Source organism: Falco biarmicus, chromosome 11 (assembly GCF_023638135.1).
Source record: "Falco biarmicus isolate bFalBia1 chromosome 11, bFalBia1.pri, whole genome shotgun sequence".
In the NCBI taxonomy this organism is placed as follows: domain Eukaryota; kingdom Metazoa; phylum Chordata; class Aves; order Falconiformes; family Falconidae; genus Falco; species Falco biarmicus.
The window spans coordinates 2787308-2799624 of NC_079298.1; the positions used below are offsets into that span (position 1 = coordinate 2787308).

At 48.3% G+C, this 12317-nt stretch overlaps 1 protein-coding gene across 1 annotated transcript in view; it reads right to left on the reverse strand.

The window, feature by feature from the left end:
- Positions 1 to 2585: 2585 nt before the first annotated feature.
- Positions 2586 to 12317, reverse strand: part of TNNI3K (TNNI3 interacting kinase) — a 93627-nt gene continuing 83895 nt past the window's right edge. Inside the window, exons 24-25 of the mRNA XM_056355238.1 lie at positions 9193 to 9272; positions 2586 to 4114 (exon numbers count right to left, since the gene is read on the reverse strand). Of these exons, the coding sequence (XP_056211213.1) occupies positions 4038 to 4114; positions 9193 to 9272 (157 nt within the window). The 3' untranslated portion in view covers positions 2586 to 4037. The remainder of the gene's footprint in view (positions 4115 to 9192; positions 9273 to 12317) is intronic.

The window sequence follows — 12317 nt, forward strand, 5'->3', positions numbered from 1 at the left end:
AAAGATTTATTAAATTTCCCAAGAGCACTCCATAATTTTGGAGCTCATATCGTATTGATGAGATCATCTGCTCTCTCCCATGCTGCTTTCTCTGACGGCTGTATTTATGGGATGGATCCAGGCGAGCTTTGATCTGTGGTGAGGAGACAGCCCACCCCCCACCCCAAGAGCTCGCCCACGCTGTGTGCAGACTGCCCCTGCACGCTCGCCACCCCCCCTCGCCCCATCCCCTGTCTGCTTTGTTTGCCAGCGGCTTGGGGGGATGGCACGGCGGCGAGGGGATGGTGCTGTGGCACGGCAGAGGGACCTGAGCTAGATTTGCACCTGGGCCCACTGAGACAACTGATTTCTGAAGTGGTCAGAGGACTTGAACCAGGTATGGAATTGGGTTTCTTTTGGCAATTTTGGCTCCCAAGAGCTGCCCTAGTGCTGCTGGTGTGGCTGTTGCACATGCACCACTTGTGTACTTTCAGAACGTGAGTATAGCTCTCATCTGAGCAGGTGGAATTTTGGTAAGAAGCTAAACCACTGAAATGGATAATTTTACAGTTTTGGAAATGCTACCCGGGTAATTTCTGGTCTCCTATCCATTGTTAGTCAGTATTTAACTTCAAAGTGAAAAAATGTAGGTAGCACTTAGGGAAAAACAAAATATGCACCACACACACACACACACACACAAATAAATAGCCTAATTAAACTGAACCTATGTGAGAAAAGCTACCACCGGACACAGTTGCCACCGGCAAAACTCATTTTTGGCTCGTCAGAAAGGCTTTTTTCTAAACTGTCTAAGCCACCAGGTGTTCTCGGCAGCCTGCAGCCGTGCTGGCGACTGCTGCACCTGCACCGTTACTGGTCTCGCAGCCAAGTCGTGCCTTGTGCCACTGCTCAGGTCATGCATTTCACCCATTGGAAACCCAGCTGGCTGCGCGCTGTGGGCACGGTGCAAGACCGACTGTTCAGCTGGCACCGGGCACAAGCCTCGGGCATCGCTGCTGGGGATGTGAGGTGGTGCCCAGCGGTTGGCGGGGGAGCACCTTGCACGGGCGTGTCTGTCCCAGCCTCGCGCCAGCTCCCAGGTGAGTTTCTCTGGCTGAGCATCTTCTGCAGTGCTTTGCAGGCTCAGCTGTACAAAGCAAGTGTGACCGAGCCCTCTGCCTGCCTGCGCGCCCGGGCCTCGCGGGGGCCGTGCCCTGGGAAGCTGGTGGGGGCCACCCTGCAAGAAAAGCCCTCTGGCTCCCGGGCTGCCCCTGCTGCAGAGGCGCTGGGCTCGCTCCTGGTTGCGGTGCAAGCACTTGCTTGGTTGGACACCAGTTCATTTTAATCGAGATCATCTATTACTGCGATGTTAAACAATTTAAAACATTCCTACAGCTACCAGGCATGGTAAGAATCCTTGGAGCATCTTATTCTTTATAAATATTTCAGTGTGCTGGGCTCCTTCGGCTTCTCTGGGAACACTGCAAACTCATTTAATTCCTGCAGACAACCTTAGAGCATGTTCTATTCAGTAATTTACATTTTTCAGAGTTTTCATTTGTATTAATAACTGATCACTCCTATGAAAGACACTTTCCCCCTAAGCCTGATGATCCTTCTATAGGGACCAATTAACTAAGACACTATTTTCTTCAAGGACCCAGTAATTTTAATTACTAGTAAAATTATTTGCAAGCCCTTGGCCTTGTAAAGACCTTTCTAAACTACAAAAGTTTTGCCTTCAAAAGCTTTCTGACTTTTTTGTTGTTGGTGGTTCCGCGTGCCCACTTCTGACGCTTGCCGAGGCGCTCAGCAGCCATACCAAGCAGCTCAGGCACCGGTGAGCACACAGAGGTATTAATGCAGATGCAGTCTGCCCTCCTTGCTCTATTTTCTGTTCTCTAATCCTGTTTAGTTTCTGGTTTTTTTCTGGGTTTCAGGTATGGTTGCTGTATTAATGAAGAGGCATTGCATAATCAGTTTAAGCAAGGGAAAAAGACATGGTGCAGCGGTATTTGTAAGAAAAAATTCCTGTTGCAAAGGAAGCTTAATACTGGAACGGATTTTTCAGCTATGACAATTGATCCTTTCTGCCCTGTTGGTGTCTCACACACAAGGAGTGAGATCTGACCTCTGTCCGTCCCCACCTTCTTCAGCTTGTTCCCTACCTGTGCTTCGGTAGCTCTGCCATAGGAAATACCTGGTCAATTAGAGTCAGGCCGGGAATTTTCATTGGCATCCCAAATGCACCCTCTCCCGTCTGCTGTGCATGTCTTTCCTCAAAACCTGTCAATGTCCAGTGTTGCTCTCACTTCTAGAAAGAATACAATCAATTTCCTCCAGTTGCAAAGAAATCTGGATGCTGTTTTGTTGCAGTTTGCTATCAGAGAATCTCAGCATGGTTTGGGGTTGGCAGGGACCTTTGAGACCACCCGGTCCCCGTCCCCCCACCACGGGCAGGGCCCCCTCCCCCCAGCCCAGGCTGCTCCCAGCCCCGTCCAGCCTGGCCTTGAGCCCTGCCAGGGATGGGGCACCCACAGCTGCTCCGGGCAGCCTGGGCCAGCGCCTCGCCGCCCTCATTGTAAAAAATTTCTTCCTTAAAACCATTAATCGTCATGGGGTTAATGAAACAAGGGGCAAGTGAAACAAAACCAATAAAAAACCACCTCTAAATCTTGCTAAGTGAAATCTTCCCCAATTTTATTGCTTCATGATTGTGAAATTAATGGCATGCATGGAAGGTGTGAGTTGGTAAAGCCTACTATGCATTTATAGTTCACATGCATTGCACTGTACGATGCCTCGTGGCAGACCCTGGTTCAGGGACCGCAGCTGTGAGAGACCAACACCCTTATAATATCCACAGAGCAACACACAGCAACTGTGAATGCACATTTCTACTCAGCCAGTAAGACAGCTGTGCCTTTGAGGACAGCTGAGGAATAATATTACAAGAAGATTGCTTGCAGCTAAATGTTGCTAATTTGAAAAAAGACCTCAGAAAAAACCAGCGTAATTGACTTTCTAATTGCTTTTAGAAGAGTTCAAGTTTTCCTGCCCTACCTCTTTTTCCTCTCCTTTTTTTTTTTTTTATTTAATTTCCAGTGATTAGAGCTGCTGTTGCAAAGCCTGGTGGTGGCACTGGGTGTGCAGCATGTGGGAGATGGCACTCTGCTGCAGCTTTGCTTTGAGTCAGAAATGCAGTTTTGCACTGTGTTAAGATTATCCTATTTGTGACACCATTTAACATATTCTCCTTCTGGTTTAAGGTTCTGGAGTTCCTGCATTGCTTTCTGTAAGCAAATGACTGAACAAAAGCTTACACTCTGGTAAAAACAATCACTCAAACCAAACCAAGAAAGTGGATAAGAAAACACAAACCTCTGGAAGAGTACAATTAAGTTGGCCACCAAAATACCTCTGTTCTCAGTGAGCAGGAAAGCAGCCAAAGATCAGGGCTCTGAAGAGCTGCTGTGCTGGGGAGCCGCGTGAGCCCATGGTGCCAACAGAGAGACATGGGATGTGCCTGGGACTGCAGAGAACTCAAAGAGAGAGCAGATCTGGTTCAGAAGCTGGGGGCAGGAACATCTCTGGCTCCGTGGTGGCCTAGCTGGTGGGGGGGCAGGGGCAAGAGGCTGCTTCTCTCCGTCTGCCAGCCAGGGAGGGGTTGATAGCCCCACGCCTTAGTGCAGTCCAAGCTAAGGACGCCTGGACTTGGAGCTCTGAAACTGCAACAGATGCGTTTTTACTTTCACCTTGTGATGTTATTAATGCTCAAGATGAAAGTGCAGCATTCCTTGTGGACATTCACTTTGCTAAAGGATAGATGCACACCACCAAAAAAACCTCCAACCCTCAGGCAGGTCAGCAGAGAATGATGCTAAAGCAGAGCTTACGACAAGGACATTCACCCTCAATAATAAAGCGGTTTGGTTTAGGCATCCTCAGCGTACCACGCGGTGCCTGGGAGCGAGGCTGGTGCAGTGACAACTGTTGCTGCTGGTCGATGGCGAGTCTCTCTGCAGGTGGACAGTGCAGGCGGCCGGTTCATGCTGTCAGTTGCTTTCTTCAAAGCTGCCGCTGCTGCTGCAGGAGTGAAACCTCATGGTACTCATGGGATCCGACACGTAGCCTACAAGATGCAGAGAGAAGTTCACATGTGGCTCAACATAGCAGTGACTCTCCCCCACTTTCCCTGCGGTGACAAAGTCAACAAAATAACGTGCGTATCAGTTTGAGATGAACAGACACAGATCTTTTTGCTGGCTGCAAATTTCCATTCAGTATCATCTGCTGCAGAAAAATTTTAATAAGAAGTAAACTGACCCTATCACTCAGGATGAATTCACAATAATCAAGCACAAGGAAACTTTGGTGTGACAGACAATATCAGTGTTTTAGTAACACAGCAGAAATTTGCTATTCAAAAATAATACCTTTTGCCCTTTCTGCTAGAGCTTTGGAGGGCTCAAAATAAGCATTTTGGTAAGCATTTAAAAAATATTATAGGTCTTGACACTACAAAACAGAAAGCAACTGCTCTTGCCAGCACAGTATTTCAAATCATGAGCTGCTCCAACAATGCCAAAGAAACCATGTCTCCCTTTCCACAGTGTCACTGGTCAGCTGCTCCCGTTCTTATTTTACTGTAGTAACAAAATACAGTGGGGCCAACTCACATTTCACAATAACCAGGCATTGTACAGAGATACTCGGATGCTTGAGAAACAAGTGAGCAGAGGAATTGGAACACGAAAACTTTCTGGGGCGGTGGCTGGGGTGGGAGAAGGGTTAGAACACATCGCTAACACTCCTGCAAGCCAGGCTCCTGGTGATAAACAAAAGAAACACAGCTGCACAAAATGAAGACTCTGGTAATTATGACAGTACTGACCACAACATCGCTAAACTGTAGTTCATAAGCAGCTCTGGTTTATCTCCTAATCTCGACACACTAGGCTTTGAAAGCTGGCAGCAAAGGTTTTCCTTAAGGAATCTCACGCATATCCTAAATAGGCCGGGCCTTAACACTGCCGCTCTTCTGGCGCATGCTGGATGTACCCCGGACACTGGGAGGTGATGGTAGTGCGTGTCGGTGCTGAAGCCAAAGCCAGTGTGTCACTGTGTACGTGAGGAACAATGGGCTGTGGCGGGGCACGTTGCAGGAGCAGGATGTACTTCTGAGGGCCTCTGCAGCTGTGGGGACAACGCTTCGCACTGTGCTGCAGTCCACCGAGCATCTGGGTGGGAGACCGTCCGCGGCTCCACCGTCACTTCCATTTGCCTGCCTGCTGCTACACGGTGGGGAGCCTTTGCTTTACTAAATGCTTTCATGTTTCAAATGCCCTTGACCGTATCCTCTGGTGGGTTTTTTTTCCCTTGTAGTGCTTGTGAGTTGCATACTAGCCAGGATGAAGATCTGGAGGGTGCTTGGCTTGGCTGACTCCTGGGGGTCTGGCTCTTCTTGCCTGCCAGGGATGTACCTCCTCTCGGTTGGAGGGTGCCCTTTCCCAGCGCCAAGGGGGATGACAAATGCTCTGCCACAGCTTGCCTTGTTGCAGAACTGCTCAGTGAGTGCATGCACTTCCCTGTGTCGCAGGACCGCTTCTGTGCTGCAAGCCTTGCCAGCGCCTTCTCTGCAGCTGGGAAACTGGTGACTGTTGCAGCAGCATCATTGAGCTTGTCTGCCAGTGTCTGAGAGCTGCAGTGAGCAAGGAGAAGCCAAAGTCAAAATTAAACTCTGTTTACGGCAAGAGGACGTACAGTTTTCTTTGGGCAGCGTGTACCTGCTTCATCAGATTTCACTGCTTTCAAGGTAGTGTTTAACTCAGAATTTGTGAAACTTCCTGTGATGAGCAGGGGCTTTGCTTTCACTGTAGAAGCCAGGGTTGTGTTTACCTGCAGAATTTCTATTTTCAAATATAGCCAATGAAAAAAATTGTTGGCTATCACAGAGGCTCTTGCTGGAATGGGAGCAGGGTGCTTTTGGGGTTTTTGCTGAGAAAGGAAAACAGCGAGTGTATTCTCTATTGATAACAGACTGCAAGCACCAATGAGGATAATGGGAAACATTAGGCAAAAAGCAAACAGAAAGAAAAAAGATCAAAATGGACATGAATGGGGAGAGACAGCGGTGAAATCCGTTTATGTGGGATAAATAAAGAGTGCAAATATTTGCAATCATTGCACCAAGCACACTAATAAAAAAGGGCTCGGGGCTTTCTGTCTTCTGGTGTGCTGCTATGCATTGTAACGGCTTCGTCACTCTGCCAGGACCTGGAAGCCTGGGCTGCAGCCAGGGCAGCGTGGCTGGGCCTCTGGAGCAGCTGGGTTTGGTGCTTTGCAACGAGGGGTGGTGATTACTCACGATACATATCCTGGTGACACTGCAGGACTCAAAGCTGCAGCGGTCTGCTGAAATGAAGTATGTGGCAAGGAGTAGCTTCTCCAGTCCCGTTGTGTCTAGCAGGCAGGTTCTTCACTTTCCTCTGCACCTCCCTGGCTTTTTCCACTGTTCGCAGTTAGTGCAAGGCTCAGCTTGGCCAGCTCTTGGCTGTGCTGCACTGTGGTCCTGATAGCCCGACCAGTGACACGGGCCTCTGGCTGGGGCTGCCTCCTCTGCTACTCACACACTTTCAGTCCCTTCTGTGGAAACTATGATTCAAGGAACAGCAATATGTGAAGATAAATCTTGAGGTCTCGTGTGTGGAGTCTGAAATCCCACAGTTTAAATGCAGCCACTGAGAGTCTCTTCTCCACCAGCCCTCCATTCCCTGTTGTCCCTTTTTAATACAGACTTGGGAAGCCCTCTTCAGTCTTGCCTGGATGGTCTTACTCTAGGAGTTCAGTAAAGATTTCTGTTTCATTCTTGTTTTCTTCCTCCTTGAGTTTTCCAGTTGCCAGGTACCTGATGAAAGCTGTGCCTCGAGGAATGGCTCTCTGCAGCTGTGAAATGCACACACAATGCAAAGGGTTTGTTCTTTTTTCAGTTTTAGAGGTCGTTACCTTGCTACTCATTATGACAGCAACACTGCTGTTAGCATTGTACTCAATAAATATTTATATGACCAGGTTTTCTCTTTTTCTCACCCAATGTGCTCTGTTCAGAAGAGGGGCGAGAGTGCAAGAGTCATGCTGAGGCCCATGAAAAACAGCAAAATGACAAGCTTCTGACATGTGCTTCAGGCAGAACAAAACACTGAATTCTCCTGGTCACGTAACAGGTTGGAACGTGGTAGAAAAGGGAACAGATGCTGGGAGAGGAGTGAGAAGGCCCCAGGGCAGGGGACAGCAGCCAGCTCGGAGGATGGCAACCCTGTAAAGTCAATGGATCCACTCAGCACAGTTGCCATCTGAACATACAGAAAAACGTATGTAAGCACAGAGCATACAAAAAACGTGTGTTTTCCTTGTACGTACTTATGAGGTGTAAAGCGCGGAACACCTCTGCTGATGGCAGATGCAGAGAGACCTTCCTGCTGGGGTGCCTGGTGTACGTATCTCCTTTGAAGTCAGTGTTGCTTGTCAAAGCCCAGCCCCACGCCTTGGTACTGAAGATGTTGCTGTCATTCTCTGCCATGTCAGCCTCACGGCTCCTGCCGCCTTTTTGCCTTCTTTGTCCATCATCCCAAAGCCTGATACAAGTATTCATGAAAAAAAAAGTCCTACCCACCTTTCAGAACAGACGTGGCTGGTGCTGGCCATGCCAAACCCTCGTTGTCTGCCGGCTCTGTGGTGCTTTTGTGAGTGTATCAGAGTCTGGGTTTGCATCTGGTGTTGCTGGGCTTACGGCAGCGCTCTGGTATGGTGAGCCCTCTAGCAATGGGTTCAGAAAATACCTTCTTGCACTGCTTCATCTCTGGGGCTCCCTGAGCATTCACACTTGTCCGGGGGGGTGATGAGATCCAGAATATCTGCATGGCTCCAGGCAGATGGTGGAAGCATGGTCTGTGGCGCTGTCATCAGGCAAAGGTAACTGCAGGCGCTGTGCTGCTGTTTGCTCAGCAAACACAACAGCCAGAGCGGGCAGGCCCCGGCTGCGTGGCAGTGCTGAAGTGGGGAAGTGACATCCTGTCACCATGGCCCTGGAGCAGCTTAGGATGTTCAGGCAAACAGATCCACTGGTGCTGGAGGATGGAGCAGCAGTGCAGGACAGAAGCTGGAGGCTATCCAAACCCACGCACTCGGTAGGTGTAGTCCCGCTTCAGCAAGTTACTGAGCTGGGACGTACTGCTGTCTCACGCTTGAGCGTTAAGCACGTACAACCCTGGCAGCACGTCCTGAAAGCAGCTTCACACCAGTGGCAGATCTTTCTAGGACGCAGCAGCTGAGCCTACTGCGAACAAAGGTTAGCATGAAGGTGAAATTCAGAGTCTGACCTTCAGTTTCACACCAAGAAAGAAAGATTAACCCAAGATTTATGAAATCCAGTCTGCTTGATATCACTCTAATGCCAACTACATCTTCATATGCTCTTTATTTTAAGGTTTCACTTATATGTTATGCTGCTGGGCTAAAAATTGTTCTAAGCTGATGATTATTCTGTGCTGGGGACACTGTAAAGAATGAGCTACTGAGCTTGTAAGCTGTGTAGAAAGAGTGGGCGAGCCACCCCACGGAGCCGCCTGCAAGACAAGACCTGTGCAAGGGCTTTTAGGTTTAGCAAGAGAGTTTTACTGGGGATGACTGCAAACGCAGGGGCTAGGAAATGCTGGGAAGCTGTTTGTGTGGCAATGCATAAACACACACTTCAATGTGGCAAAACAGAGCGCCAGGAAGGCACGAGCAAGCAGCAGTCAGGACATCTCTGTTCTGGAGGGAAGCAAAGCGAAGCGATGCCCTCTGACAGGAGTGTGAATGGTAAAAAGGATATGCTGTGTCATTTTATGCTCCCACAGTACTCCAGAAATAGGACTGTCTTACCCACTTTTTGCAGAAGTAGCCTTGAGGATATAATGCCACATCTCCTCCTTATTCACAGATCCACACACGCGGACAGAAGGTCCAAAGTGCCTGGGGCATGCACGCAGTGGGAGCAGCCAGGAGTGCCAGGAGCACAGCACGAGACCTTGCCAGCTCCGGCTGACTGCATGCAGCAGCCTGCACTCAACAGTATTTTTCTCATGAGACTTTTTAATACCTGAGGAAACCGCAGCTCTGCAGTGGTTAACCACAGTAAGATGCTCAGAAGAGTATTCTGCCTTAACTCACCATTTTTGTCGATTGGTGGGTACTGGAAGTTTCTTCTCATGTCATCCAAAGACAGACCCTGAGAAGGGTGTTGTCCAGCGCTGCAAATTAAACAGGAGGTGTCGGTTTAGATAAGACTGATAAAGCCAAGTCTCCAGACCATAAGAACTTTTTCTATGGACTTGGAAGGAAAAGATATTAACATGAAATATATCAGCCTGATGCCCAGCCACTGGCACGTGCAGTAAACAAAAGGCAAGAAAAAGTTATGAAGCAAGAACATGAATCACATGCATGCTTGCATTTCATCCATTCTTAGAGCGACTTCCCTCAAACATACTGTTTGGGGCATCACAACTATTTTCAAAGCAACTCTAGGTATCAATTCAGGATCATAGTAACGTACTTTATGCATCACTGCTAACAGACTCCTGCAAATAAGTTTCTCCGGCAAGGAAGATCACTAAATTATCTTCCAGTTATCGACCAAAACCACTGTCCTGCCAAAAGGTTGTTTATCCCCAATCCTTATCATGTACAGGACTGGCCTCTACCAGCTCTCCTCTGATTACAGGCAGACAGAAACCAAGCGCAGACAAAAACAAAAGCCCAAACTTTTCTCACTTAGCCCCTATAGTTCATTTATTTCTGAGGAGCTGTCAAAAGAATAAAGCAAGCGATAATGGTGACAGTGACACAGCCGAGGCACACGGAAGCAGTGCAACACATGGACATAATGCAGGGATGTGCTTCTGAGCAGTTCAGATATGATGGAGAGCCCAGATCTATCACAGCGTACCCCATCTTGACTGGGGGACTAAAGACAACCTACTGGATTTAAGTACTCCATGAAAATAACAGCTCTTTAAAAACGACACTCATTCATTTGACCTGCCTTTTCCAAGTATGCTTACATAAACCTTGAGAAGCCTTTTATTTGAAAATACCATTAGCCACAGTTCTTGGGCTTTGACATGGTCCAGGCAGAATGCACAGTACTAAATGGAACTTTATATCAACTTCATTAGCCACTGTGGATATTATTTATCTCACAATACATAAAACCCCAAAGGTCTGTTACCACCAGACTATCTAAACTTAACAGATGTTTTCATGGCTTCTGGCTTCTATTGAGAAGTCACTAAAATAGTCTCTTTTTGTCATCTCTCTGTGCAGTTGTGAGAGGTTAATAGGATTAGGTTTACTGAATTCCACTACCTGCAAAGTAACATGCCACCAGCTTCACTTACTTTTCAAGTATTTCCTCTGGTAAAACTGATCAGTCTAGCTTTTCAACCTCTAAAACGTGAAGTCATGAAGTGGAAAGGGCAGTTCAGTGAATTGTCCAAGCGACAGAACATGAAACGTTGACACCAGCTGGCAGCAGCAGGACACAGGCTCCTTGTTTCAGGTTTCCTTGGGGCTTTGCCCCAGACACAATTTTGTACCACTGATGAAAGCGCAGGGAGGCTCAGGATGCGCCCTGTGGCTCTGGCTTTCCCAGCTTCTTTAAGACACAGCTTTAAGAAGGATGGATGGATGGGGGTTCCCTGTAGCGACATTGCTTGTCAATGCCTGGAGTGGCACTGTGCCCCACAGGAGGAGGCTGGGCAACTGCCTGGCAGGCTGGAGGTAGTTTAATGAGGATCAGGATATCCTAAGGAACAGGCAAAGCTTGCTCCAGCTCAGCTGGTATCTCCGGAATATTGTTTCTACCCACTTTCCCACTGTCCCGTTCTCCTCTGCACTGCTCCTGGCTTCCCTCTCACTGGACCATCCACCTCTGTCCCCACTCTGCTCCCTGCCATCCCAAAGAGCTGTCCCTCCCCTGCCGCACAGCCGCTTGCCCCACTGTCATCACAGCCACCCTCTCTCCTGACCCCTTGCCTGCACACCTGCGAAGGAAAGCCCTGTGAGGGCTGACCCGCAACGGTATGGAATTTGGGTTTGCTGTATCACTTGCATTACTGAGGCTCATCCATAATTAAGGACAAGAAGCCCTTCTTTGGGCAGAGGAAAACAATAAGGAGGTCTATTTTGGGAAAACACTGCCCAGTCAGAGGCTGAAGAAAAAACAAACAAACAAAAACCTTGTTGGCAAATCTGCATCTGAAACGACTGCAGACAACTATCACAGCATCTACAGGCTGTGGGAAGAATCAGGAGGTCTCCAGGGGAAGAAATAAAACATACACTTTGCTTGAATTCTGAGCACAGCATTCACAGAGTAACTCCTGATGTGTTAGCCAAGAGAGATGGGCTGGAGGCCAGCCAAGCTGCTGAACAGGAGGCTGGCAGTGCTGGCTGTGCCAGGGACACCAGCCTGGAGCTACAGAGGAGCCACAGCACTGGTCTGTCTTACGTGAGGATTTCCTCAGAAAAGGCGAAACTCTTAAGCAAGTTATTTGGCCTCGTTGCCTTTGGAGCAATGTCCTCAGAAGCACACAGGTATCCTCTGTTTTTGTAAACATAAAAAGAAAAAAGATGGAGAGAATTGCTGCTAATGAACAGATGTTGGGAACAGAGCTATAACAAAACATCAGACATGTTCATACCACTGTGCAAAGATACAAAGAAAGGGCATGCCAAATATTTCTGGCTTGGGTTAATTGGGAGCTACTTAAACAAAAAAAAAAGACTCTTCTGCAGATGTTGTCCTTGGACTCTGTGGGAAATGCTAAAGGTGTAAAGAAGCAGAAAATCAACACTTAAAGCTTCTATACAGTGATGAGTTGACACATTAAGCTGTCCTGCCAGACAGACCATTAAAATGCACTGCTACTGCATCCCATTTGTTATGCACCTCCTGCATCCCACCTCTCATTACCTGGCTCAGAGCAACAGCTACCGTGCTGGAGAGAGATCCACTAAACAGACCCTAAAGTTACAGGGCAAGACACAAACAAAAAGCTCGGTGCTGTGGCTGTTTAACTCCATGCACGGTACAAGGAGATTTCATGAGACGAATTGTTTCTGCCATGGTGTGGAGTTGCATGCTGCAGAGTGGACACAGGGCATGAAGTCACTGGAGCAGATGGAAACAGGAGGCAGCCCAGGAAACACAGTCCAGCCTGGGAAAAAGCAGCGTTACCGCACCCCTCTAAAAATGCCCACGCTCACCAGAATGAAACCCAACAAACCACTGT